General features: G+C 41.0%; 3 protein-coding genes across 6 annotated transcripts; 2 read left to right on the forward strand and 1 right to left on the reverse strand.

Moving 5' to 3' along the window:
* The first annotated feature begins 2,266 nt into the window (after positions 1 to 2,266).
* Positions 2,267 to 10,846, forward strand: pdzk1 (PDZ domain containing 1). Of its 2 annotated transcripts, none has more exons than XM_034561749.1 (8): positions 2,267 to 2,569; positions 6,133 to 6,342; positions 7,149 to 7,362; positions 8,038 to 8,367; positions 8,459 to 8,655; positions 8,732 to 8,962; positions 9,036 to 9,347; positions 9,742 to 10,846. In XM_034561749.1, exons 2-8 carry the CDS (start codon positions 6,136 to 6,138, stop codon positions 9,781 to 9,783), a joined length of 1,533 nt encoding a protein of 510 aa, XP_034417640.1. In that variant the 5' UTR covers positions 2,267 to 2,569; positions 6,133 to 6,135; the 3' UTR covers positions 9,784 to 10,846. The 2 variants fall into 2 exon arrangements, with proteins under 2 accessions (XP_034417640.1, XP_034417639.1); XM_034561748.1 differs by lacking the exon at positions 2,267 to 2,569 and adding an exon at positions 4,636 to 4,686.
* Positions 10,847 to 10,929: 83 nt separating this feature from the next.
* Positions 10,930 to 16,943, reverse strand: si:ch73-390b10.2 (Golgi pH regulator). Of its 2 annotated transcripts, XM_034561750.1 has the most exons (14): positions 16,692 to 16,943; positions 16,125 to 16,184; positions 15,898 to 16,001; positions 15,697 to 15,803; positions 15,479 to 15,580; positions 14,944 to 15,064; positions 14,696 to 14,776; positions 14,491 to 14,600; positions 14,278 to 14,366; positions 12,547 to 12,639; positions 12,281 to 12,376; positions 11,895 to 11,984; positions 11,711 to 11,776; positions 10,930 to 11,614 (listed from the first exon to the last, which is right to left on the reverse strand). In XM_034561750.1, exons 1-14 carry the CDS (start codon positions 16,731 to 16,733, stop codon positions 11,408 to 11,410), a joined length of 1,368 nt encoding a protein of 455 aa, XP_034417641.1. In that variant the 5' UTR covers positions 16,734 to 16,943; the 3' UTR covers positions 10,930 to 11,407. The 2 variants fall into 2 exon arrangements, with proteins under 2 accessions (XP_034417641.1, XP_034417643.1); XM_034561752.1 differs by lacking the exons at positions 15,898 to 16,001; positions 16,125 to 16,184; positions 16,692 to 16,943 and having other exon boundaries at positions 15,479 to 15,575.
* Positions 16,944 to 17,552: 609 nt separating this feature from the next.
* zgc:113337 (uncharacterized protein LOC503741 homolog) lies at positions 17,553 to 26,328 on the forward strand. 2 transcript variants are annotated; one of them, XM_034561916.1, is made up of 7 exons: positions 17,553 to 17,762; positions 18,302 to 18,385; positions 18,502 to 18,822; positions 19,932 to 20,261; positions 22,274 to 22,558; positions 23,411 to 23,512; positions 24,699 to 26,328. In XM_034561916.1, the coding sequence occupies exons 2-7, from the start codon at positions 18,304 to 18,306 to the stop codon at positions 24,704 to 24,706; spliced, it is 1,128 nt and encodes a 375-aa protein (XP_034417807.1). In that variant the 5' UTR covers positions 17,553 to 17,762; positions 18,302 to 18,303; the 3' UTR covers positions 24,707 to 26,328. The 2 variants fall into 2 exon arrangements, with proteins under 2 accessions (XP_034417807.1, XP_034417808.1); XM_034561917.1 differs by having other exon boundaries at positions 17,591 to 17,762; positions 18,275 to 18,385.
* The last annotated feature ends 840 nt before the right edge of the window (positions 26,329 to 27,168 follow it).

Raw genomic sequence — 27,168 nt, forward strand, 5'->3', positions numbered from 1 at the left:
CTTCTCGACATGAAAAAAAAGCTTATTAAAATCAATAGAAATGAAGAGATCTGGGAATGATTGATTAAAAGGTTATTAAATCATCCACAGGGAGCGTTAATTAATGCATATGCAAAAGCCTAAAAATCATGAAGGAGTTTAATGAGCTGGAAGCACTATAAGTGCAATACACTGTGTTAATGAATAATAATGCCTTGACAACCCCACCACTGCTGCCATACTCCATCCTCATATCATCTTGGCAGGCCGTACACGCTTTTGCATAATTTATCTCTGCAATTTTAGAAATAATAAAAATGTCATGAAAAGTCTTAGATTTATTCTAAAACTGCGGGGCAATTTAAATAAATGAGATTGGGGAGAATTCAGACATAACATTTGTGTAATGAAAAAAGAAAAAGTGTCCAGACCGGATATGTTGCACGCCGATTAGATGGATTAGCCCCTCTAAGTTGCCCATATGTAGGTGTGCATGCGTGTGAATAGTAGTCTGTCTCTGTGTGTCAGCTGGTGACCTGTCCACGGTGTAGACTGCCCCTCAAAGATAAGCGCGTGCAGCCAATGGAGAGACGACCGAGGTGGTTTTACACGCGCACCGTCGCCCTCTTGTGGTGTGTGAGTGCACTTACTGTTTTTTTGGTGAATGATCGGCATGCTCTGGGTTGATGTTTTGCAGAATGTACACACACCAGTAACACTCTGGTCTCTGTCTTTAAACGTAGAATGGGAATCATCGTGCTCTGAAGTTACAGTCTGATAAGGTGGTCCTCCTCGTTATATCTCGTGTATCATAATTACAATCATCATCGATACCCAACTAACCCCTCAGAAGTAAGAAATTATATTGTAATGTCTGATCCTCGCTCGGTTTAAAAAAAAAAATCTTTTGGTGTTGAAGAAGCTCAATGAGTTGACTATGAACAATAATAATAATTCTCATATTTTGGTTTGACTATCATTGATTCATTAATGGAATTTTTGTTTCTCGCTTACATCTGTCCAATTTCATCATATTGATCAAATATAAATGCAAGCCATTTCCTTGAAATCCACGTACTTTTGTGTCATTTCAGTCTCGGCAGCCGGGATCGATCTCAGTGTGCTCTTAATGTTTTGGGAACGAATGAAAAAACACCAATCCGCTCATAAATGATCTGACGAGTGTACATTATTGATAAGATTAGAAAGAAAAAGAATCCTTTTGTAAAGCCATCGTCATCGACCCTTTCATCGAGGTTTGAAGAAGATGTGTGTTTTCGTCCAGCTGCAGCATTGTGCTGCATTCAGCTGGAGATGAGCATGGCAACCTGTGCATTCGGGAGGTTGAACTGTTGCTGCTTTCTGATGCATGTTATTGCTGTGCTGGGAGGGGGGGGGGGGGGGGGGGGGGGGGGTTGGGGGTCCTCATTTGAAGCGGCCCACCTCTAATCTTTCTCCTGGTCTAATTAGCTGACTGGCAGGTAATGTGCAGGGCTACTTACCCCAGATAAACAAGCCATGTGAGGATGCCAATCAGGATGAAAAGAGAGACTAGTGCTCCCAGTTGAGTGCTGTAATCACAAACTGGCATAGTGTGTTGATTACTGAGGCTCCACCGCTGATGAAGACAGGTTGGAGATAATCACTTCTGGGGTGGCACTGTTCCAGCTCTCGTCTGTATCCTCCGGGGCCTATATGCGCATACTTTACTGCCGTTACTGTAAACAACCACTAAGATTAAGTTTCACATCCAATAAACATCTCCAGCAATGGAGGATTTTGTAGTCGGTGTCACGGAAATATATGACACTCTGATTTTTTTTTTTTCCCCCCAGCAAACACAAGGTGATGTCTGAAGGTAATGGATAGTGAATGCATCAGTGCTCAGCCGGGCTGAAGGCAATTTCTGTCTCCTTCCACTCACTTCATCTCTCCTCTGGTTGGAGCTCCTGGGCCCGTGAGATCGATTGTTCAAACAGCTGCAGGCCGGTAGTGTGTGCGTGGTTACAGTGTGTGTGTGTGTGTGTGTTTTATCCCGGGGGAGCTCGTGTCTGGAGGACACACAGTGTCTCTACGTACCAGCGTGGAGGCGGACGCCCTCAATCCTGCACAGTTTCGGCCATTTCCTGCTGTTGTTCTCAATTTGTGGCGGAAAGCTACTGCGCCATCATGTTTTTTTCACCTGACTGCTTTTTGGGAAAACAAACACTTAGAGGGGGAGAGGGGGGGGGGGGGGGGAATAATGCATTTACTCACTCTTTTATTTAAGCGGAAGAGTGATGAAACAAAAAAATGAATGATTACCTGCATCTGAAGCTCTGCTCGGCCTTACGGAGCCACAGTTTCAATTCATCGTCTGGCTGTAAGGGCCCCGACTTTACTGTTCTGGTTCCCTTTCACCGCTCTCACAGTGTCGAGTCCGGATGCAGCAGTCAGCTGTCAACGTCATGTTCACGGCTTGTTTACGCTGTCCCCGAGTGATCAAGAAAATCATGAATTGTAGCTTCGAAGGTGGACTGTTTTGTTTGTATCACCAATTCTCAGTGCGCTGCGCAGCACGGGCATGGTCTGGTGATCTTTCCACCAACAGGTAATGTATATCTGTCGATATACGGTAATGTATATATACATTACCGTTGGTGGTGGTAATTCGCTGTGAAAGATAGCAGTGTGCCAAAAAGAGGAGGATAACATCAAAGTGCAACTAATGCAGGTTTTAAAGCATCGACTAAAAGGCTTTTCCAGTGCTTTATGGGAAAGGACATTTTTGTTTGCTCTCAGAGATACTCAGAATATGAATTTATGAGAAATGCAAAATGTAACAGGAAACCAAACAAGGTGGTTTAGGTACAATGTTAAGGAACTTCGTGGTGGAGTACGTGGATCTTTTTTACTTGTGTGAAAGTAAGGAGGGAAAGATACAAAGGTTCAGGATGGTCCTATTTGGGACTGAGGTAACATTACTGCCTTTGCTCGTGTAGCTCAAATATGTAATCATCTTTGTAGAGTATTGCACTTTTACAAAAGAGTTGAGCACTTTGCCTACTGCTCAGCACTAACGTCCAGCACATCCTCACTGTACACAGACTTAATGTGCACAGACACACAATAACACACCATTAGATGACAGAAATGGTAAATTGACCTGTAGAGAGCTTTTCTAGTTTTCCGACCACTCAAAGCGCTTTAACTACATGACATCATTCATACACTGATGGGAGGGGCTACGGTTCCACCTGCACATCAGTAACTAACATTCACACACAGCAATCTCGGGGTTAATTAAGTGTCTTGGCCAAGGAACCGTCGACTTCGGCTAGCGGAGCTGGGGATCAAAACTCCGATCCTCTGATTGAAGGACACCCCTGCTCATCACCGAGCCACAGTCGCCCCATGGAAATGCAATGTTAAGCAGCCAGAGCGTCACTCCAACAGGGCGTCGTCTTCTTGTCTCTTCTCAGTCCTCGGAGGCTCCATCTTTATTTTGACAATGTGTAAATCAATTAACGCCTAGATAGAGATAGAGGCTGGATAATAGCAGAATCTGAATTGAATTGAGTACACTTTTTTTTTAAAAAGCAATGGTACAAACAAGTCTTGCACAGTAATAAATTCACTTTTACAGTTTGCAGAATTGTTTCGCTTGGCTTTGGTTGTGCTTGAGCTTTTGTCACCTTTGTCCCATCCCAAGGATAGTAGTATGATAACGAAAGGACTCTCCCATAGTTACAGACCACAGCAACCATAACACTTCAGAAACTACACCCTGAACTTTGTGAATGTTGTGGGTGTCATTCTGAAAATAAATGGACATTTAGTCCCTTTCAGTAGAGTCTGGATCGAGTGGCTTACTGTTGAATCCTATTGACATGGAAAATGTATTTTGTAAGAGATCCCAGAGGGCAGTAGGTCAAACTTTAACCTGTGATATGATATGGTGGTGCAGTATAACATGCAGTATAAAACAATTTAATGAAACAGAACCACAAACTACAGCCTCTTAAGTGAAGGTAGAGTGTTTGCAGGACTGTTGAATTAGTCTTACATTTAGCTAGGTGTACCTAATAAATTGGCAACTGTGTACAGGTGTGAAGATACAACATATAGAAGGAACTGAAAGAGTTATCCAAGGTACATGGACGTAAAAAGAAAGCAGATCCTGACACAGATGATATTTTAAGGGCATCTCTTTTCTTTATAAATCATATTTCCACTTTTACTTTTAGATATTTGCGCTAAGAAAGTACATTTGTTGTTAAACCCGAACTTATATTGTTTTAGCTTATAGCTTAGAGTAATGCAATACTGCCAAGAGATGCCGTATATTTGAACGGATGTTTTTTCTTCCACAAATAAAAAACAATCACATTAACAGAAATAAGAGCGATGCAAATGGTTACCCATGATGCATTGCTCTTAACTCAGTGCTGACTGTAAAGTATACATACCATAATAGTTGGCTTTGTGGTTCCATCTTAATTTGTGAGCACAGCTTGCACGGGGCCATCGCCTCCGGAGACATTCCTGACACGAGACACTGTTAAATAACTCACCCTTTAGGCTCACCTTTGGCACGTCAAAGTCCCTGCAGGAGGGGGGGGGGGGGGGGGGGGGGGTGGACGACAGGTTGAAGACACACTAGATAACAGCCAAGCGGTGACAGGTGAGCGCCTCCTTAGGACTGGGACACTGAGCAGAGACGAGCTGGTGAGCACTCTACCACACTTTATACCTGAAAACACGTAGCGCAGAATGTATTTAAAGGCCAATTCCAGATCTTAATAGAAATTTAAAGAGTTATGGCGGAACAAGGAGAACAACTTTAAAAAAAAAATGTTTTTGCAAAAGAAACCCTTGGACGTACTATTTTTGGGTAATTTAGTGAATCCTTTTTACCACTTTAGGCCACAAACAATATGTGAAAATAAGTGATTGAGTTCTAAGGGGTCGAAGGTCAACAGTGCTGCGTTTTAAGGGGTCGCACAAGCCAAAAAGATTTGAAACCAAAAACACGTGAAGGCAATATAGTTGATTGATTTGAGGTCTGCTTGTTTTATTTTTTTAGTGTAATTCTGATACTGCATCTATTAACCTTATAATCTACATAGTTCCATTTTGAGGGCATTCTTAACACATTAGTATTATGCAGCCAAACATTGATGAAAAGCACACAAAACTCAAATTGTAGTGGATATTCCAAAGTGTTCAAAGACAGTCAACATGGCTGAATTTAAGGGCAATCTGTATTATATTATATTTCTAAACTGTATATGTGTTACACTGTTCCTGTATCGTAGGGACATCTTGTTTGTTTCAAGTAAACAAAAAAGATTAATGGGGAAATCTGGGATTTTCGGCTTCACGGTTTGATAGAATAGCATGAACATGTCATAATGCTCACATGGAAGTGGAAAACAGTATAAATTATAAAAACTCACAACTGAACACTGACTCAAAACCACAAATTGTTTGAATCTAATATTTGCTCGGTCGGTTTGACCTCTCCGCGGCGATTACAACACAGGAGAAGCTGTGTGACTAACATACAGTTTCCTACAATAACTAGTAGACACACACACACACACACACACACACACACACACACACACACACACACACACACACCCTTTACAACCTTTCCATATTAGAAATGAGTCTTATAAAATGGGTGCATTGGCATTCCTCACTGTGCATTCAAAGTCCAGGCTGTCTTTATAAAGGAGAGTCTTCACCACAGTCAGCTGTGTCTGCTGTTAACAATTAACTGCCAGTGCTGACATGGAAGATCAACTTTTCATCTCAAGTTATCAACACTTCTATAGCTTCTTCAGGTCCAGCGTTATATGCTATTAAATGTCTGTTTAACAGGGGACAGCAGTGATTTTAAAGGTTACAAATAAATCAAATAATTGCAGAGCATCTTTTTCTAAAGGGTGAGATAATAACTTGAACTGTGTGTTCGAGTGTCCCTTGTTTATCATTTTATATACAATATATATAGCATTTCCTTTACCACCACTTTGATTTTGCAATTGATGTTGTTGTAATATTTATAACTGGAGTGAGGAGAGACATCAGTGTCATAAAGGGCATTGCCAGATATCCTTTTTTGATTGCGTGCGTGTATAATATTAACCCTCTCCTCCGTGTTAGGACATGGCCGGGTACAAGCCCAGGGTGATTTCTCTAACCAAGAGGCCGGGCGATTCCTTCGGCTTCTACTTGAGGGTGGAGCGTGGTGTGGACGGTCACCTGATCCGCTGCCTGGAAATGGGAGGTCCAGCTGAACTGGCTGGCATGAAAGATGGAGACCGCATCCTGCGGGTCAATGGGACATTTGTTGATGGACTGCCCCATTCAGAGGTCAGTAGGGTGTGGAGATACATCAATAAGAACTCTGAGAAACATATGGAGCCCCGGAGATGACAAAATGTAGTAGAAGCTTATTAATTAAATGGAGTGTCATAAGAAATTGAACACTTTCTTGAGTCATCTGAGAAGCACTTTGAAATGCACCAACCTGTATTAAAAGGCTATAGAAATAAAGTTTGATTAATTGACGATTTCTAATTCCCTGCTGCGACAGATTGGAACACCCATTTTAGCTTATATATCGGTACTGTATATATATTACAATAGAAATATATATATATATATATATATATATATATATATATATATATATATATAGTGTTAGCATTAGATTGCTGCAGCTAAGATATTTTAGTTACTGTGCAGAGTGGTGAGGAATATCGTAAATGTTGCAGAGGATATAGAATACATAAACATTTAAACGTGTGTCAAAACCCAAAATAAAATAGGAAGTAAGGAGTCAAAACATTAACAAGCCAGTGAAATATAGATAGAAGAGATGTCTTAATCAATTTATTTAATTAACTGTTGGTTAAGGAAAGAAATTAAGCTTTGTTGCTTTTTTTAACCAACTTATTTTAGGTCATATAAATAGTAAAACGCTTTATATTTCTGCTTACACCTCATTTCACTCATTAAACGTATTATGTGTATTGTGCATTCTGTTATATGTTTGACTTGTGCGATAACCTTTGACTGCATTTTGTCCGTTTGGAGGCTCCGTAGGATGATGGCATTGTACTGTTGCAGGCATCTTTTTAATAACCACGTCTGCTGTGTGTGTGTTCCCCGTACAGGTGGTGGACATGGTCAAAAACAGTGGAGTATCAGTCACATTTCACACCCTGGAAGAAGCTCCCTACGCACAAGCCAAAGCAAAGGGGGTGAACCTGTCCGACCCTCAGAGCGCACCGGTGGCCAACGGAGGGCCCGAACAGGCTCTCTACCCCAAACTGTGCTACCTGGTTAAGCTCAGCTCAGGCTACGGGTTTTCCATTCGCTCAGTCATAGGTGAGATGAGGAGACGTGTTTATGGAATCACAATTTAGGGCATATATGATTTTTTTTTTTAAATGAATGAAAATGAAAAAGCACTAAATAATGACTTTATTAATGATTCAAAAAATGATGTTCTAATTTATTACAGTAATTTATAAGCAATAAGACTTTAGGGTTTGCCAGATAGTGAAATTGGAAATTGGATAGTTTAGTTTCAGAATGACGGTTGCATGTCCAGAGGCTTGAAACACGGCTTGAAGCAAAAATAGTTATTAGTTAATAGTTTATTTATTCCACTCATTCTTCTTCCTTGGCAATACGTATTTTGTAGTTGATTGATACGTTTAACGTGCATAATTAAAATACTTATGAATGATGCAAGCTCTGGATGGTTGGTCTGATCCAGGACTTGTGGGGAAAGTCAAAACAGCACCCGATTGATCGAAGCATTTTTCGTTCTATTGGCTAGTAAACCAAAGGGGTTTCTGTCAGACAACACTGAGGGCAATACTCGCCCAATTGTTGACCTGGAGCCTAAATCCTGTGCAACTCAACCGTATATATTAATGGATTATAACTAACCTATAAAGTAGGTCACCACGAAAGAGAACGACTGAAGACAAACCGTCTGTTTAATATTTGCACATTATAGCTCTCTCATATAATCTTCTATAACACCACTTCCAGGTGAGCAGGGTCTGTTCATGACAGAGGTGGTCCCAGGAGGAGTGGCTGACAGGGCAGGGGTCAGTGTCAACGACCGCCTGCTGGAGATCAACGGGGAGAACGTAGAAGGCTCCACACACGATCAGGTAGTGGACACCATCAAACTGGCGGGCGGCAGCATCATGTTCCTGCTGGTTGACGAGGAAACAGACCGGCACTACCAGAACAAACATACGAAGATAGGAGCGAGGTTAGCCACTGCCAAGTATCTCCCACACAAGCCACGCGTCATCGACATGACCAAAGGACCCGATGGCTATGGCTTCCTCCTCAAGGAGATGACCCAAATAGGCAAGGCCGCGTGTCAATATTACAAACAACTGGTAGTTTAATGCGGAAGGAAGGGCCGTGTTTTAACAGTGTGCTTGTTGACTCCACGCAGGCCACATCACCAAGGACATAGACAGAGGCAGCCCAGCAGAAAGAGCCGGTCTGAAGGAAATGGACAGACTCGTAGCCGTGGACGGGAAGGAGGTGGACAGCTTCAGCCATGAGCAGGTGGTGGACAAGATCAAGCAGAGTGGGAACCAATGCCGCCTCCTAGTGGTGGACAAAGACACGGACCAAATGTATAAGCAGGTGAGTCAGGGCGCTACCGCCAAACTTCACAAATAAACTGCAGACAATCTAAATGTCATTGCTGTGTCCCCCACAGGGCAACGTGTCTCCTATGGTCTTCTTGGAAGGGATGAACTTGGATGACTCCAACTCACCGCCCAGTTACAGAGAGGCCCTCAATTTACCTGCTCGTGTCCAACCATCCACACCTGTTCAGAGTAGAAAGGAGGAGCTCAAGCCCAAACTGTGTAAGATGGAAAAGGCCTCAACTGGCTATGGCTTTCACCTAAATGGCATCATGGGGGTGTCCGGGCATTACATCAAGGAGGTATATGGAAGTACAGCAATCTCCAGCACGTCATCATTTTCACATCAAACTGGTGACAAACACTTCGTTTCAGGTGGTGAAAAGTGGAGCGGCTGACAGGGCGGGTCTGGAGGAGGACGACATCGTGGTGGAGGTCAACGGGGTGAATGCGGAGCAGAGCAGCCACGAGGAGGTGGTGGAGATGATCCGCAGCGGCGGCGGCTCTCTGGAGATGCTGGTGGCTAACCAAAGCGTCTATGACCAGCTCAGAGCTCAAGGAGTGACCATCACGCGCCTGCTCCTCGGGGGGACATCTTATGCTCAGGTGCACACTGCAGACACTCGGGAGGAAGAGGAGAGACGCGAGGCCAGACCTGAAACCCCAGCTGAACCAGCAAGAGAGCGGGTGAGTGGTGCTATTGAAAGCCTGGCAGGGAACATGTTTCACCAGCCGTGTAGTTATAGGGATACCTCCGTGGTCCAGACTAAAATATCTCAACTACTATTGGATGGATTGCCATGATATTGTGTACAGACATTCATGTTCCCCAAACAATGGATCCTACTAACTTTTTTCAGCACCATGAGGTGATCGTTTGTGGTTTTGAGTGAAATTACATCAACTTTGGTGATTCCTAGATATCTCTTTAGCGCCATCTTCAGGTCATACTTTGAATCGTTTCAGTACTTCGGTTTATGACCAAATATCTGCAAAACATGAGACTCCGATGAGTCATCACAGAGAAAAATGTTTTCAATGTCTAAAATAATTGTGATTGTGTTTTCCCTCTCTCTTCTAGACCATATCTTCATCTTCTGACAGTTTCGATGAGAGTTTCTGAAAAATCACTGAAAGCACCGGCTCTCCGATTTGGCCTTTGTCAATATTGTTGATCCACCATTTTCTAAACAATCAGCTCTCAAGGCTTCACACGTGCAATCAACAGACAAGAAATGCAGAAAGAAGGACAGTCAAGACTTATGAAAGAAAACTTTGGCAGGATATTTGCACAATTAAAGGACTGATAACACCTTTTCGGGAATAATTTTGTCTTCCTCTGATGAAAATAGTATCTGCTTGTAGAACATGGATCTGACTAATATAAAATATCTACCACGGCTTATAAGCATATAACACTATTATAGTTTCCAGTCAATACTGTGGCCTTTCATTAGAAAAAAAGGGAGCAAATATAACGTTTAGAGATTCCTGATCGTGTTTTCTTTGGCTGCCGATAATGATTGATGATCATTGATGATCCATATTGTTGTTTGATTATAGCAGCTGGTCGACAAGGCTCCCAAAAAAGTTATCCTTTTACTTTACGTAGAGTGTTTTCCCTCATAAAAAAAACCCCACACAATTCAAATGATACGGGAATAAAAGATAGTATTTAATAATAATAACAATAAAAATAACAGTAGTTTGATTGACTAGCTGTGAGCTAGTGTAAACATCTCATAACTCCTCTCTCATATGTCTAATTTGTGTTTATTCAAGTTTCTCACCAACACCACATTTTATGAGATTACATGTGAACATGATAACGTTATAATTTACCTTCCTGTAACAGAGCCTGAACGCATCATAATGTAACTGAACGAACCTTCCTCTGTTGTCCACGAGCCACTTTAGCTCTCGTGTCGATTTAAACAGATTGATTGTTCACAATGTAACGTTAGCAGAAATATGCGACCAGAAAAGCATAAATGCCTATGTCCTGATCATATATTTTACTGATTATTGGTGGATGATTGTCAGTAACACTTTATCTCTCACTGATGGTTAAACTGTGTAATTAATCCGCGGTTCACCTGCTCGTCGAAGGGCGAGGGGTAGTCCGTACTGATCCATTACAACACTGCCGTTCATGTATTTATTTGTCTCTCTCGGCTTCCTATATTTAATGTTTCAACTTGGTTTTCCCAGTTCTGAAAGAAAAACAAATGAATTACAATTTTCACAAACACCATAAATGAAAACATACTGAGTTTTTGTTTTTTTATTCACAATTAACTGACATATGTTTCTTCATAGTGGAGATCATGAATGACATCTACGTTTTCCTCATATCGTCTTCAGTAGGAGTGAAGCACAGATTTGCTGTGAACATTACAGCTCCAGTGTGTTCAGACAAAAGAAATGAAAAGATTGTTTTGGCCAAAACAATGAGTTTACATAAGCAGGTCAAATGTATTTACTAATAGCAATGTCTGTTCTGCAAATATTTTAATTCTAGAAAGTCCACTTTCCAAGTTTTGTTGTTGTGCTCCAACAGTTCCCCATCGCTTGCATCAAACAATCAGCCATTCCTGATTCAGGAAGAAGCATTCGAGATAATCGTCTCCCAAAAATAAAAATATAAAAAAACTGATTTATGGATATCTCTAAATTCCAGATTCAAAGTCACCCATGGGTCAGTAGTCAAATCCAGGTGTGAGGGGGGGGGGGGGATATGTAGGAGATTAGAGGGCCATTTGTTTCTCTGGTGCCTGCTTGTGGGCGAGATAAAGAAAGAGGATGCTGGACAAGGCGCTGACCAGGAAGATGACGTCAAACCAACGGTGGTAGAAGTTGAACTGCAGCTCTCCCAGAACCTCCGTCACGATGGTGCGGTACTCCAGCGGCATGCTCATACGCATCAGTAATACGGATGATACAAAATACATCCCCTGGTGGATTGAGACAGACGGAGAAAGTGTTGGTTTATCTGTTCTTCGGAGGCTGCGCTCTGTGCTACAAGATATTTATAAAGCGGACACACTCACCATGATCTGAGCGAGGACAAGCACGATGACATTAGAGGACTTGCTGCTTGATATTGCGTAGAAGAACTAAAAGATAAGGAGCGTTACATCTTTGGTTAAACAGCGTAATTAAAAAAAAAAATACATCACATATATAATTACAAGGTCTGTAGGGATTTCAACATGCATCATGTGATAGTTTTACCTTTGTGAGGGTGATGAGTAAGCCCCGGATGGATGTAACGATGATTATCCCCACCAAGATGAAAGAGATATGTTGGGACCAAAACTTCACCTGAGAGGAGAATAAAAGAGCATGAAAAACAAAGCAAAAAATATATAATCAGAAGTAGAGACAGAAGACGATAACTGTCAATCTGTACTCATCATTTATTTATTTAAATGTAAACATACAGCTATATTCTGAGAGTGTGAGATATATAACGCAATCAAATAATTGGCTAAGTGAGAAAAGATTGAATGCGATCATGAGCAGGTTTGCAGGGGGAGAAAGCAGGCAGAGATGATAATGAGCTGACAATTATCTTTACAGGAGGTGTGTGTGTGTGTGTGTGTGTGTGTGTGTCTTACATCAAACTGGATGCCCAAGTAGTTCACTGTAATTTCAATACCCCTCGTCACTGGATCCGTCTTTCCAACTCGATCAAACACAATGTTTATTGTGGCCTGTGGTGGAATGAAGAGGCTTTTTTAATAAATCAATAAATGAATGAATGTACTTCTCAAACAATAAAAAAATGAGCCAACAAAATGTGATTGGGCCATCGTACTCACAGAATCTATGTGTGAGATGAGGGAAAGATACAATGCCAGAATACAACTGTGAATGTTCTCACCATGAAGATTTTCCAAACACAATAGATGGAAAAGAAGTAGCCAAGGAAATTGAAGTATTTCCCCTGGAATGTCGTTGAGTACTCAATTCGCTCCTAAAGATAAGGAAAGGTGTTGGTAAAGAACAAGGTAATCATTTATGGGATGTAGGCAAAGGAGATCATCAAAAAGGGCGTAGTGTGTATAGATAAAAGGTTGTTTATGTAATGTCAGCAGGTTCCAGTCTAAATCTCAGTTCAAATGTGGGCAGCTGCAGAATACTTTTTAATCTGATCTGAATAAACCATGTGACAAGTCAAGACCTGGCAGTATACTATCAAAGGTTCATCTTTTATTTTAGATTATTTTTATACAGTCCTGTGATGTTATACTGCATGTGATGATATATAGTTGTAATACACCTGACATCTTGGAGATAACCAGATTTATATTTATGTGACAGATGCTTAACTAAAGTTCCTTTGATGTTGAAGAGATCCCAAAGTTTAGCTTTAGTGTGGTTGAATCAGCATGAATCAATATTGCCGATATTACCATTGAATCAAATGACTGTGTACAGGGGTCCCTCACAGTACTAGAATTAATGAGAGTTCAATTTAGTGAATTATTTTATATCACTTTTACTGTATGATTGAGTCCTAGCCACTAGTGCACAGAACTACTACTCCAATGAGACTTTTCTATAGATGCGTGCGTTATGGGTGTGATAGAACTCACTTGTAAGCTAACAACTTAACCATAACAACTTCATAAGTAGGTGTATATAATGGCAGATGTAAGGTCGGGTTAAGGATATGTAGAAATAACTTAAGGAAGAAAGGACTTAAGTGTATTTTTTACTCTTCTTGTATGCTTTTAACTCGCTGTGTAATCTTTGACTGGCCCACGGCTCCCTCAGCTGACCCCACTACCTTAATAATTAACTGGGGTGAGAGGGGAAGTGCATATCAATTGAAGGCAAACACAAACAAGCATTGACACCTGTACACAGATTATCCTTAAACTGAGCCTTTAGTTTAGTCATCAAATAGTCAGAGCTACAAACTGTGCAAGTCAAGACAATTAAAGAATGCTTAAACCTGTGTTTTGATCACTTGAGAGCTGGGACCAGACAATGTTGAATTAAACCTGTTGGTAAACGTGTTAGTAAAGAGTTACTTATTTACAGATCCAGCCGTTATGGAGCAACATTATCCTTCATTTGGAGTCCTGTTTGTGTCGAGCTGACGAACAAAAGCCCTATTTAACTCACAAACTCCTCGTGGAAATGTCTGAATATTGAATGAATATGCTTCATAATGTTCACCAGCAAGACGCTAATCGTGTCTGTCTGCCGTTTGGTGCTGAGCAGGTATTGTGCATTGTTTTTTAACCAAAACAGTAAAGAAGTTGCAGGCCGGACAGCTAGACAATGGGCCGAAACTCCCTACAGCTCCATAAGGCAAACCTGCCAATCAATCATTACTTTAAAGTGCCGGACGTTCCATGCTACATGCTAGGAAAGTTTACTTGTTCCAACCGTAACTTGTAAGTCAGGTTTTAGATTTTTTATTTCCATCTACATAACTTTATTCAAGATTATAGCCTGCATGTTCTTCTGTATTTTAATACACTCTCTTTCTTCAGTTAAGTGGAGCAGTGTGCCTGCACGGCCCTGTGTGTGTGTGTGTGTGTGTGTGTGTGTGTGTGTGTGTGTGTGTGTGTGTGTGTGTGTGTAAGTGCAAGTGCGTTACCTTCGTGGCTTGCAGATCCACAGTCTCAAGAAAGAGCTGCCGACTCAGCTCCTCCAGAGCATCAACCTCCTGCTGGATCAGAGATAGGTCTAGAGGGAATAAGTCAAGGCTCATATCTACTACAAATACTATAAACAATTAGTACATAGTTATCCGATAACAGCTTGAATGAAGACTTTTTGCCATCTTAGTCAATACAAGTATAAAGGATACTTTCACTGCCTGTTTGTGGAGAGGTGACACTCTTGATCATGCCCCAGAATCCCGTCTGTTTGTTCTGGTCTTCCCCACGCTGGTACATCTGCCTCCGTGTCATGGCAATTCTACACGTACACAGAACAAATTAATAAATGCAAAATTTGTTTCATTCATTCTAGCAACAAAAATAAATAATATATATATTGGTTTTTTTACTCACCGTTTCTTCTTGCTGACAATCATGTCCATAGTCTGGAGCAGCCGCCTCTCCAGAGCAAGGATGTCACTGTCTGTGACATTCCTTTGAAAATAACCAGGCAGGGAGCATCAAAGCAATGGCAGCATGCGTCACGAAAACAGGGATGTCATTCCCGATAATAATGTCCGAAGCATAAACAGACTAAGATGAACAAGCTGTGCGATGCGGCTGCTGGAGTAACCAGAGAGAAAACCCACAGCTAAGCTTACCTGAGGAAATAGGACATGTAGGTGTAGGGACAGTTGACCGCACCAAACCCAGACAACAAAGCCATGAGGGTGACTCCGATCACACCAACACGACTGATGAGCTGCTCAATGGACAGGATGCCTGGGCAAAAGACAACAACAGACCGTTAACAGTGTTTCATTACATTACATGTTATTTAGCTGACGCTTTTATCCAAAGCGACTTACAATAAGTGCATTAAACCATGAGTCCAAACTCAGAACAACAAGAATCAAGCAAGTACAATTTCTTCAATAACTACAGAGTACTATCCGTACGTGCCATTTAAGTGCTACTAAAGTGCTAAACAACAAAGTGCTATCGGTAAGGGACATTTAAGTGCTACTAGAGTGCTACTACGGCTCTACCTTCCCTATTCAAGGTATAGTCGAAAAATATGTGTTTGTTTCCCTTCGCCACCAAGATATGCAGATATAGGACTCTCACAGCATGAGAAAGAAAAAGGGAGAATCGAGGCATAAAGGTTCCCCAGAGAGGTGAAGGACGCGCACTTACCATGTTTTGGACTCAGGATGGGGAATGGGTCTCCCAACTTCCAGAAGAAATACATGAAGGTGAACCACACCATACAAGCAAACAGAAGCTTCTGTCTCTGCACTTCACACAGACACAAAGAAAACAGCTTTCTGTGACATAATGTGTGAAATTACAACCGTCATAAAGCGACACCCACTATTTTATTTTTCAATACCCAGCTAAACAGCTCTACTTACGCAGGCGTATGTTGCTGACAACAAAGTATCCGATGTAGAAAGGCACCACAAAGATTAAGACCAGCAGAATCACATACAGATTCAGCTTCCAGTGGAAATACCTAGAGCTGTGTGCAAAGACATGACATTTTTTTTTAATGATTTATCTGAAAGAAGCAGCAATAGAAACAGACTTATATAGTTCACAGAAAATGTACTCACTTGCTACTTAAGGCACCCAGGATCTCAAAGATGATGAGCTCAAACATGGTACATGAAAAAGCAAAAGTGATAGAGAAAACCACCTGGACGATATACTGTCGCACCTGTCAACAAACACAAGAACAGTCAAGATGGTTAGCAGAGAGGACTTCCAGTGATTGATCTATTGGTGATGACCAGGCTCAGATTTCTCATTGTAAATAAATAGCTTTGCAATAACACTGTACCTCATAATCTTTAAACAGCTGCCGCATAAAGAATAACCAGCCAAATCCGAAGAACAGCACCTGTGTTGGAATAAATGGGAATTATTCAGATTACATTGTCTCGTTTTTTTTTTCAATGAAGAAATGCTGCAACATGCGCAACGGTGTTTTGCTCATATTTATTTCCAAAATGCACAAAGATGAATAATAGTCATGCAGAGTGTTGCTGATGTATAATGCATTGTTTGAGTAAGAAAAGAAACGTGTAAAGACAACACGTTATTCACAGTTGAAACCACATAAACTGTTATGCTGACGTGTGAATGTGTTTATCTCAGTATTAAGTGAAGGGTGTAATCTGCTAAGAAAACTGTAACATTTTGAAGCGTTTTTTAAGACATCTTTAACCGTCTGACTTTAGAGAAGAGACACACCCATCTTTAAGTTCAGGGTGGGTGTGAACTTTAGTTCAAGATGGTCTCAGTCACAGCTGACGTTACGTAGATAGCGTTTAATTCCACGTTAGGATGTAACCCAATTAACACACGCTACAAGGCGTCGACTTTCCCCAAGTCGCGTGCACGTTACCTGTGAGGTGAACATGATGACCGAGTCCACCAGGAACGACATGGCGGCGTCTGTCCAAGAGCCGTTTAGTCCGCGAAACAAACGGGCCGTTCGGGTGTCGCAGGGTAGAGGACGGTTTCAACTCATGAACAAAAAACAAGTCGGGCTTAAAATGTTTATGTCACTAATGAGCTCATTGTAAGAGCATTTGTTGTTCCGCTGTCAAATTACGACGGTAGCCATGTTGTCACGTCATCAAAATGAGTCCGGCAGAGACACTTCCGTCGCAGAACTGTGACGTATCAAAAAAGAAAAAGCCTGACTGTAGGATGATTTATAAACTTTTAAACGTTTTTTAAAGCACTTTATTTTATTTTATCGATAGTAAATCATTGTTTGTTTACGTGAAAATTGTTTCTGTAATCATTGCTCTATCCGTTCACGTGACACAGTGCACACGTCACAGTGAGGACAATTTGATAATCGATAAACTATAAACTGGACTACTACAACTATACCTTTACTCTGATAGTTTTACATACATGCTTCAACAATTGAATTTGATCGACATTCTGGATGCATGTAAACTAAACTTTATAATTGGTATTAATGATCTTTGTTCATGTACATCGAGATGAGTTGGAAATTAAAGTTGCAGAGCGAATTAACTTTTTTCTCCCGTGTGTTATATCTTTTATCACACACTGCAATATGGGCCATAAGGACATCCTAATAAATAGAGTAATTACTCAACGTGAACTTCTTAAAATGTAGACACATTTAATGGTGTATCACGAAGCAATATACAAAGTGACACTAGAGGTCGCTGTAAATCCAAACTGCGCCGTGGCTTTGCGCGCACTCACAAACGCCACTGCATCCAGAGGAATGAAGTGTGGAGCTGCCGCCGGCTGGTGTTCATTGTGCTGAAGGGGTGCACAATAGAAAACACACGGAGGAGTAAAAATAGTTCCTCGCTTCGTCTGGAGTGATGTTTCGAAAGACTGCCGGGTTTTGAGGATGTCCAAGATGTTGCAGAGGTAGAACATCTTCAACTGTTGTCTTTTACCTTTTGCATTAGGACAAGTAGAGGTGAGTGTCATATGTCATCATTTTCCATGATACAGGGAATACAAAATATAGCCCGAATCAAAAATGGTGGTCACTTTGTGTAATTGCTGTATATGCGTTGTGTTATTTGACTAAAATGCTTTTATGTGCATTTCAAGTTTAACTTAAGTGATGTGATGTGGCAGAAATAACAATCTCTTTACATTTTAAAGACCTCTGATAACTATTAGTTTGAATTTATGTCTGATATATTTCTCATATGGATAGCTTCATATGTTGAATGTTGAATATATATTGTTATAGCACTTTTTTTGCATCCCACTCATTAGTTTTCTGGATGTTTTTATGCACTTAAATGTGTTGGGCAACATCTATAGTGAACACATGAATTCTCTCTCAGAGTCAGAGGAAATTAGACTCTTCAAACATATTCCTGTATTGCTGTGGCACCACCATAGCATATGTATTAGTTATATGATTGTATGTAGAGTTTGAGTTCATGTTCGGCTGACTGCTACTTGTGAAATTCTCAGTAGTCTTTCTCCTCCCTGTTAAATGAGTGATGAAGAAGATGATGATCCAGGCCTCCTGTAGGAAAGGTCTGCAGGTGTGTTTACTCCTCCTGATGGTGGGAAGACTGCAGGGTGAGTCTGCCATGCTAGAAAGACATCGAACAAATCGGAAAAAAAGGCATGTCACAACAAACTATATACATATTATGATGTGTTTTTTAAATTGTATATATTGGTGGGTGTTTCAGGCAAGGTAACGGCACCAGAGCGTCTGGAAGCTCCAGTGGAGAAGCCATTCACTCTCACGTGCAGTGTCTCGAGGGAACGAGGTGAGTCTCTGAGGCAGGTGCGTTGGCTGGATGTCCAAAACCAGACCCTGCTCAGCTACCAACCCGGCAACACAGACAGTGTGAGCGGACAGCAGCACGTGGAGCTCGCCTCCTCCCCGAAAGACACCTCAGCTATCACCATCCGCAGGGTGGGTTTCCGTGACGAAGGCTGCTACACCTGCATCTTCGACATGCATCCTTCCGGTTCAAGGCAGGGACTGACGTGCCTCACTGTTACCTGTGAGTAAGTCCTGTCATGACTGCGACTTTGATTTTGTGAACAAGGACACAGTTTTTACAGACAGAAGAACAGCAATTAGTTACAGTTTGGACAATATGCATTTTTCGTTATCTAGATGCTGCCTACATTGAGAGCAATTTGAAAAGAGTATCAGTAGATATGTTCTTCAGTGCCAAGGTTTAAAACCATACGACACGCTGGCCTGTTACAGAGCTAGGAATGCAGGAGTGAAGCAAAAACAACATGCGGGTGACATATATTCAGCCCTGACAGGAGAGGTTTGGATGAAACATGAAGTATTATTTTAGCCCATGATAAATTCCAGAATCTCTGCTATTGTGACACAGTTCTGAAGGTCTTGGACCAGGTGAAGCATCCACATGAGGCCAGGTTGAGTAATGATCATGGTTACAATGATTATTACTCTCAATATAGGCACTCTTACCTGAATGAGATCTGTCCTCTGTTTGATACAGGCGTCAGTATCATTCAAATCCACCTGTTTATGAGTTTGTGGAATCAGATTTCCTTTAAATAATCTGCATCTGTTGTATTAGTGGTTACGTGTTATAGATTTGCAGCCACTTTGCCAGCTCTATGAAAGTTACGGTCAGCGTGGGCAATTTGGAGGCTGTCGCAAGCAGTTTTTTCCCGCTCTGCTGCTCCTAATTCAATTTTAAACAATATTACGTGAACGTGGCATAGCTGATATTTGAAGCCTGCTCTTTTGCCCCCTGCCCTTTTAAAATGAAACAAAACCAATAGTCCGGAGGACTCCAGAGACAGTTACTCCACCCTACAATCTCAAAATCAATCTGCGTTGGGGATTTACTGAGAAATATGTAACCACCGCGTAACCCCTGAGAGGCTCAGTCAGTCATATTAATAAAGAGTGGTGCAGCAGTGGGAGAAGGAGGGCTCATTTCTCTAAGCAGAAACAGCTGTTGCAGATTCCAGTGACTGGTTTATGTTTGGCCTCCTCACATTTATGAATATTGTCCTGTTTTTCCCTTCTCTGTCCCCCTTTTTTTGTTTTTGTTTTGTCTTTTCTCCTCATCCATCATTCCTTCACCGGGCTCTCGTAAAAAAACATTTTTTTTACTCCCAGCTCAAATCACCGTTGAAAGCAACAAGACAGCAGTGAGTGGCAAGATGGTCTCCCTCTCGTGCTCCTACGGTTTGCCTGAGAAGGTTCAGCAGATCGTGTGGAAACACACATCCGCACGAGGAGACTCCACGGAGGTGGCGTCCTTCGCAAAGCGAAGCGACCCCATGATAGAGCCGTCGTTCCAGGGAAGAGTCTGGCTGAGTGCCTCCCTGTCAGACAGCCAGCTCACCATCCAGCCTGTCGCTATCCAGGACGAGGGCTGCTACACCTGCCTGTACAACACACATGCCGACGGGCCCAAGTCTTCCAGGGTTTGCCTCGTCACCTATGGTAAACGTCTTTTTACCCAGCTCCCATTGTTGGTCATTATCTTATATCAAATTTCATAAAAGTATGGCCCACACCAGAAACAGAATAGGTTGAGGGAAACTTGAGGGAAGAGCAGGTTGTTGAACAATATAGTGTGAGTCAATGCTTGTGTTATGACAAGTGACATTTGTCTTTATTGTGCTGGAATAAAGGATACGTTTATGAAATGACGTTTTCATTTTGGGAGTAAAACAGAATCCATCCTTTACTCACTAAATACATATCAGGCTGAAGGGAGTTAATTTAGGTGTTTTTCTTTTAATTGAACACGTTGACCTGTTGGTGGTGCTGAATGAATTGTCCAGTGACCAGCAGCGTTAGATTAGAAGTCTTACTGAATGTCTGTTCCACATTTCACACCAAATGTCATGACAAGCCATCAAATTGACATATTTGATTCTGGACTTAAGCGGTGGACCAACGGGCTGACCTACATTTCCATCTTTAAAGCACATGCTGGTAAAATCTGAAATTCAGGGCAGATGCATTTGTTGCCAATGCTTTTGTTGTTATGACAGTCATTTGCCTTGTGCTGCTTTCTTTCACAGAAATGTCACTTTTATGGTAACCTCACAGGCACAAATGTTCTTTTTTTAAAGACATGTAGGAGTTGTTCAGATGCACAGTGAGTGACTACGATGTGGGAAGACAGGATCTTGTGGGGGAAATGATGGAGTCAGACATGTGTGTGAATGCAGAAGACCCACCGTGGACTTTGTGTCTACAGCAAAAGACAGGTACCCTTTGGGATTTAGACAGGAATGTTATTTTCTTTCTTCCTGATTGCAGCTGCTGAATGTTTTCATGATATAGCGAGGATGAGCTGTCGGCTGATTTGTGTAACGCACAAACACAGAACAGTGTGTCCACGTGAAGAATGGAGCATTTCGAAGGAATGATGGAGGCAGGGAGTGAGGTCCGGATGCGTGACTGTTATCAGTGTTTGCAGCAGACAGAGATTCCCTCTGTGCTTTGTCTCTCGCTTTGCTCATTTTCCTCCTGCTCCTTTTCTCTCTCAGTCATCTCAACACAGATGTGCTTTTGTTTGAAATTGAACTGTACAGTACAGTAGGTGATTCCAGTAGTGAAGCCCGATTAGCATTAACGGATTGTTTTTTTCTTTTCTTCTTCTTGCTGTGTACGGTCTTCAACCCTCACCCCACCCTGGATGATGTGATCCCCCCCCCCCCTCCTTTTCTCCCACTCTCACACGTGCTGTCCGCAAACAGCGATAGATAAAACACATATACGAAGACACATGATCTCACAACATGGATTAAGTCACACAAAAACAAAACAAAAACGTGAGTCTACAAAATGAAAATAGTGATGAACTTACAGGAAAGGATCACCTGAATATGCGGCTATACCCTCAGCTCTCCGGAGCTTCGTAGTGAGAAATAGAGGACATTTAAACAGCCAACTTTCACACCCGCTTTGTCCACAGGTTTGTATACATATTTGTTCCTGGTGTGTAAATCTGATACAATCAAGACCGACGGTGGAGGAAGCTCACCAACTAGACGCTGAAACTATGAGGGCTCAATATCTGTGGCCGAATGTGTTCTTGCCAACGCAAATGTTGTCGGTTCCAGTGCATTACATTCCTCGCTCCGCCTCAGAGGGAGAACAGAGAATTGAAAACAGCAAGAGATTTACTTATGGCACTTCAGACGAGAGGAATTCACATTCCTGCACAAAAACCTTGAAAGGCTTCAAGGTTTTTCTCTCGGGTATCAACCCAGCATATAAAGGACGCTGAACAAACTAAACGTCAATCTGAATTTTGATATGTTTATATGCCAGTCTTCTTTTGTGTATTTCACACACAGCACAAGATATAATATAAGAATGCATTATTGGCACAGTGCTTTTTGTATGCCGCCACATACGTCAACAGTATGAGCTTGCTTTGTGTAAGCGTGTGTTGTGATAGTTTTTTTTCCTTTCTTTTCTCTGTATGTTTCTCCCAGTGCTGCCCAAACCTCAGGTGAGCTACAAGACCACCTCTCCCGGTGTGATCGAAGCCAACTGCACCTCGGTGTCGCGGCCCCCAGCGGAGATAGTGTGGAATGTGGAGAGGGATAACCGCACCAAAGGCCCCCCTGTGACGACACTGCTCCCACAGGGCGACGGCACCACCCTGGTCATCAGTACGCTCACGGTCCAATCAGGGCTGCTGAAAGATGTGTCCATCAAATGCTTGGTGCACCACAAAGGGCTCGAGTCCCCGATTGCTGTATCCATGAACACTAAAAGTGAGTTGGTCTCAGTGAACTTTTATTTAAATATGATACTTGACCTCAATAACGCATTGTTTCTAGGTTTTTCGTGGCATACTCTACATTCTTCATGCCATCATCACTTGAGAAAAAGCCTAGTAAGAATATGAAAGAAGAAAGAATATGAAAGAAAGCAGAGATTATTGGAGACTGTAAAGGACACAAAGAGTGTGTATCCCCCCCGAAAAAAAACCTGGGCAGATGCTGGATAAAAAATTAAAAAAAATCTGAAAATCCAAAGTCAGAGAAAAGATCTGCACATTGTACTGATAGCGCTGAGTAAATTCAAGTCAACACAGCACCGTACATTCTCTAATTAATCATCTGATTTAATTGATAAGAATCTAGAATAGGAATATGTGCACATTTTATTATGCTTCTTCCTATACCTTTTGAGTAATTTATTTTGTGTATATTAGATTGTGGCTTTACTTATTGTATGTAATGATTGACTATAATATAACACACAATACAATACAAATTAGACAAAGTTAACGTGTAATGTAATACATCGTACTGAATCTTTACTTAGTTTTAGTTTTTCTAATTCGGCCCTTTCCATAGAGGCATGCTTTCTCACGTATATGTGTTGTGATATTCATTTGACAGCTGACGAAGATCTCCGTTTGATCCAAATGTTGCTTTGTTGAATTAAATTAATATATTAGCTTTCACACTATAAGGAAAGGCTAGTTCTACTAATCTTATGTCTCGTTTGTTTAACTAAAACAAAGTATTTGGCTTCTGCAAGGATTCACACACTGCAGTCTCTAGAAATATGGAAGATATTAAAACTGCTCATCCTTTCCCTGTTTCTCTCCCTCCTAGTTGGGACGGCTCTCACCATCCTGATCTCCGTCACGACGGTGGCGGCCCTGTTGGTCATGTCCCTCTGCTTCTGCCTTTGGAAGTGTTTCTTGCGCAAAGAAGGTGAGATCATGCCACGTGTTACATCTGGTGTCTGCACACCCTTTGGGCCATTTAGATAGAGATGTGCAGAGGACAGTGGAGATTAATAGATTACATCTAAACAAAAAAAAAACACCAGCGATCAGTTTGTTACCAACAAACAACCAGTTGCTAATGGCCAGTCTCAGTTTTACATGATGGATGGACATGATGTCGTAGAAATACTCAACGTCTGTGTACATGTATTTGCCATACAACAGGAGATAAGTGAATAATGAACACGAGGGCCACGGGATTATAACACAAGGTTATGCTAACTGACAGCGGCCAGAGGTTTTGATTAGGCTGGGAATGAAAAACAAGAATTCTTTAAGGATTTTGCGGCACTTTTTTGTGTAGCGCTGTACCTTTCCTGAAGCTGGCCTTGCTCAACCAGGCTTATTTGGGGAAATATCTACAGATTTGCTTACGTCATTCTCTTCAGAAGTCATTTGAAGGTCAATAAACTCAGATGTTTAGAAACCTTTGTGAGCTGCATTGACCTCCTCCACAATGGACCTCTTTTTCGCTGAGGGCTTCTGGGAAACTGCGTTTGTTGAAGCCCACCAAAAAAACATAGATATTGAATTAACAATGTTAGATTGTTTTTCAAAACGAGCCTCCTTATCTAAACGTATTAAGCTACATGACATATCATGTTTAAAGAGGCTATGTCACCTGTTCCTGTATTTTCTGTTATTAGAGTAGTGACACATGTCAATGTGACTCTCACAACACTAATATTTGCTGATGTGTTAAAGGAGACATTTGGAAACTTGCAGTAATATTAGCATGAATTAAACTTTATAGCTGCAATAATCAATGTTTTCTATAGTGGGTTCAGCTCTACAGAGCTCTCACACTGCCTCCTCTTACTCCCTGAAGGCTTTATGTTAAAACGTCATTTGCTAAAAGGCTTTAACTACTTTTACTGTTTCATCCAGATCTCATCACTCCAGTTCATCTATTGTATTAGCTCAGAAAATGTCACTATCACAATATAATTGTTGCTCTATATAATCTTTCAGCTGAGACACAATAGTAGAAACAAATATATATATATATATATATATATATATATATATATATATATATATATATATATATATATGTATGTATAATGCATTCTTCCATTTGTCTAATTACTCTCCATGTATTTATTTTTCAGCTGATTAATCTCTCAGATGAGGCCAGAGGCTGGGAAGAAGGGAGGCAGGGTTCCTCCGAGCCAACCTTGCAGAATTGTTTCCATGCATCATCATCATCATCATCATCATCATCATCATCATCATCATCATCATCATCATCATCTTGGTACATTGGGAAGATGTTCTGACACACATCTATAGGATGACAAAAACAATCCTATTTATGAATGCCAACTGTGCAACGATATTCATCTCTTCTGCCCCCGACTCTTACATAATCATCACATCAAGTCAAGAAGGAAACATTTCCTCTGGCTCTGTAACTGATTGAGTCGATGGCCACACAGTCCCACAGTCCCTGTATGGCAAATTAAAGTCCAATATTGTCCTTTTAAATACTTCCCTCTGTTTGTCTCCATCTTTTACCAACATGGTCCTGAAAGGATGAGTCTGGTGATATTAGGTTTCTCTCATTCAACAAATCCTATGAAAAGACTAAAACCAACCATGAACTGATTCAAGTAAAACACATAGTCCGTACAGCCCCAATCTGATTTAGCCTGGCCCTGCATTGTTATCCAAAAACAACAACAACTCATCATGAGCTACGTGATGCACCGGTGACTAGAACATGGGCACCCAACACATGTCCTGTGTACTCTAGTTTCAGTAATAATCGTTCAAAACTACAGTGCCCAGCTGTTTTAGGGAATTAATATTTAGTTAAAGTATAGTTCCCCAGCCAAACTATTATTGTTGAGGACGATGTATGTATTTTATGGGATTTGTTTTTCAATAATAAAACTCAAGAATATGATGAGCCTTATCCTTTAAATACACTCTAATTGAAACTATGAGCTCACCTTTAAGGTTTCACTCCTTAAACTACTCTGGGTGAGGTCTTCCCTTGGTCAACGAAGAGGGCTGCATACTTATGTCTTGTTTGTGTAATATCTATTGCAAACTTTTCTACATGTTTCAAGGTATCTCTCTCTCTGTGTGTGCGCGTGTGTGTGTGTGTGCGTGTGTGTGTGTGTGTGTGTGCGTGTGTTCAGGGTTAAATTCCACGGTCAGGTTGCTTGAATCAATTCCTTGAGGAAGCGAGACTGAAACCTTTTTGGTGCCCCTGGAAGGAATGCATGCCTCGCTACAGCTCATGTGTGTGTGTGTGAAGATGTGAGTGATGCAGGTCGGGGCGTGGGCAATTGGCTTATGGGATAGATAATGATTAAATGCCGAAATGCTCATTACTCTGGATCGAAGTGGCACTTAAATGCCTAAAATATCATGAAGCTTTTAGGTTATATCATGTTTACATCTGTACAGTACAATGTAAGCTTTATGCTGAAGTATTCTTGTATATCAAAGCATACGACTGTCAGTTATGAACCGAATTATAAAGGTTATCAGATTTCAGTTGGGATCAGCACATTCCTCTCCATTAACAAGACTCTGTCAGTATAGTTTCACTATATGCAATACACTGATTATAAGATCACAGCTTACATTAGAATAATTATGAAACGTGGTTTCAGAACATTTGTTATCTGGCCCTCTAGCAGAGCAACTACAGCCATGTAAAAGAAGAAAATATGAAATTATGTATTTTGTCCGACAACTTAAAGTGTATGTAATGACTGCAACAAATTGAAAAATAAAATATCTAAAAGAATTATACTTTTTTTTAAAGCTTTATCAAATTAGAATCTTTCATTGCCACTCGTATGGCTTTGTACTCCTTCAACTTTGAACATGAAATTCCTTTCTGATGGGCCGAACCTTGCTGCCAGATGCACATATTTCGTGGCCTTTTTCATCCCGAGCCAAATGGATTATGATGGACCTCTTAAAACAAAACAACGCACACGTGTTGAGCACACATAATCACTCACTGAGCCTGCGGCACATGCCAGTTCTACGACCTATTAGTAAATACACTTTAGGATGATATATAGTATTTATTAGATCTGTTCACTCAACACGGGACAAAACAGGATTTAAAAACTCAATCGCCAATATAATTTAGATGGTTATTAGTTTGGAACAACACCACATTTATTCAGCACTGCTGCTTATAAGGTTTTATCTATTTATATATGTCCCTATGATGTTAGTTATGTATGTTTTGTTTTGTTTCTTGCTGTTATAAAGTCATTTATCAGCTTTGTTTATATTGTTATTGCATTTATTATTCCTGTTTTTAACCATGTAAAGTGTCTTTGAGTATCATGAAAAGCGCTATATAAATTCAATGCATTATTATTATTATTATGTAAAGTGCCTTTGAGTACCTTTAAAACCGGTATTCTCTCACATTAGGGTGTCGGACAGATTTGTGGTTAACTTGTAGTATTTAAGAAGTTTTTTTTAATTGGACCAGATTGTTTTGAAGATACCGTAAACAATTAATAACTAGTCAAAGTAAGTCCAAGCCTGAGCAGCCAGGCTTACCTCCAATAATAAAAAGTGTAAAGTATATAGTGTGCGGAG

Source organism: Cyclopterus lumpus, chromosome 21, assembly GCF_009769545.1.
Source record: "Cyclopterus lumpus isolate fCycLum1 chromosome 21, fCycLum1.pri, whole genome shotgun sequence".
NCBI lineage: Eukaryota > Metazoa > Chordata > Actinopteri > Perciformes > Cyclopteridae > Cyclopterus > Cyclopterus lumpus.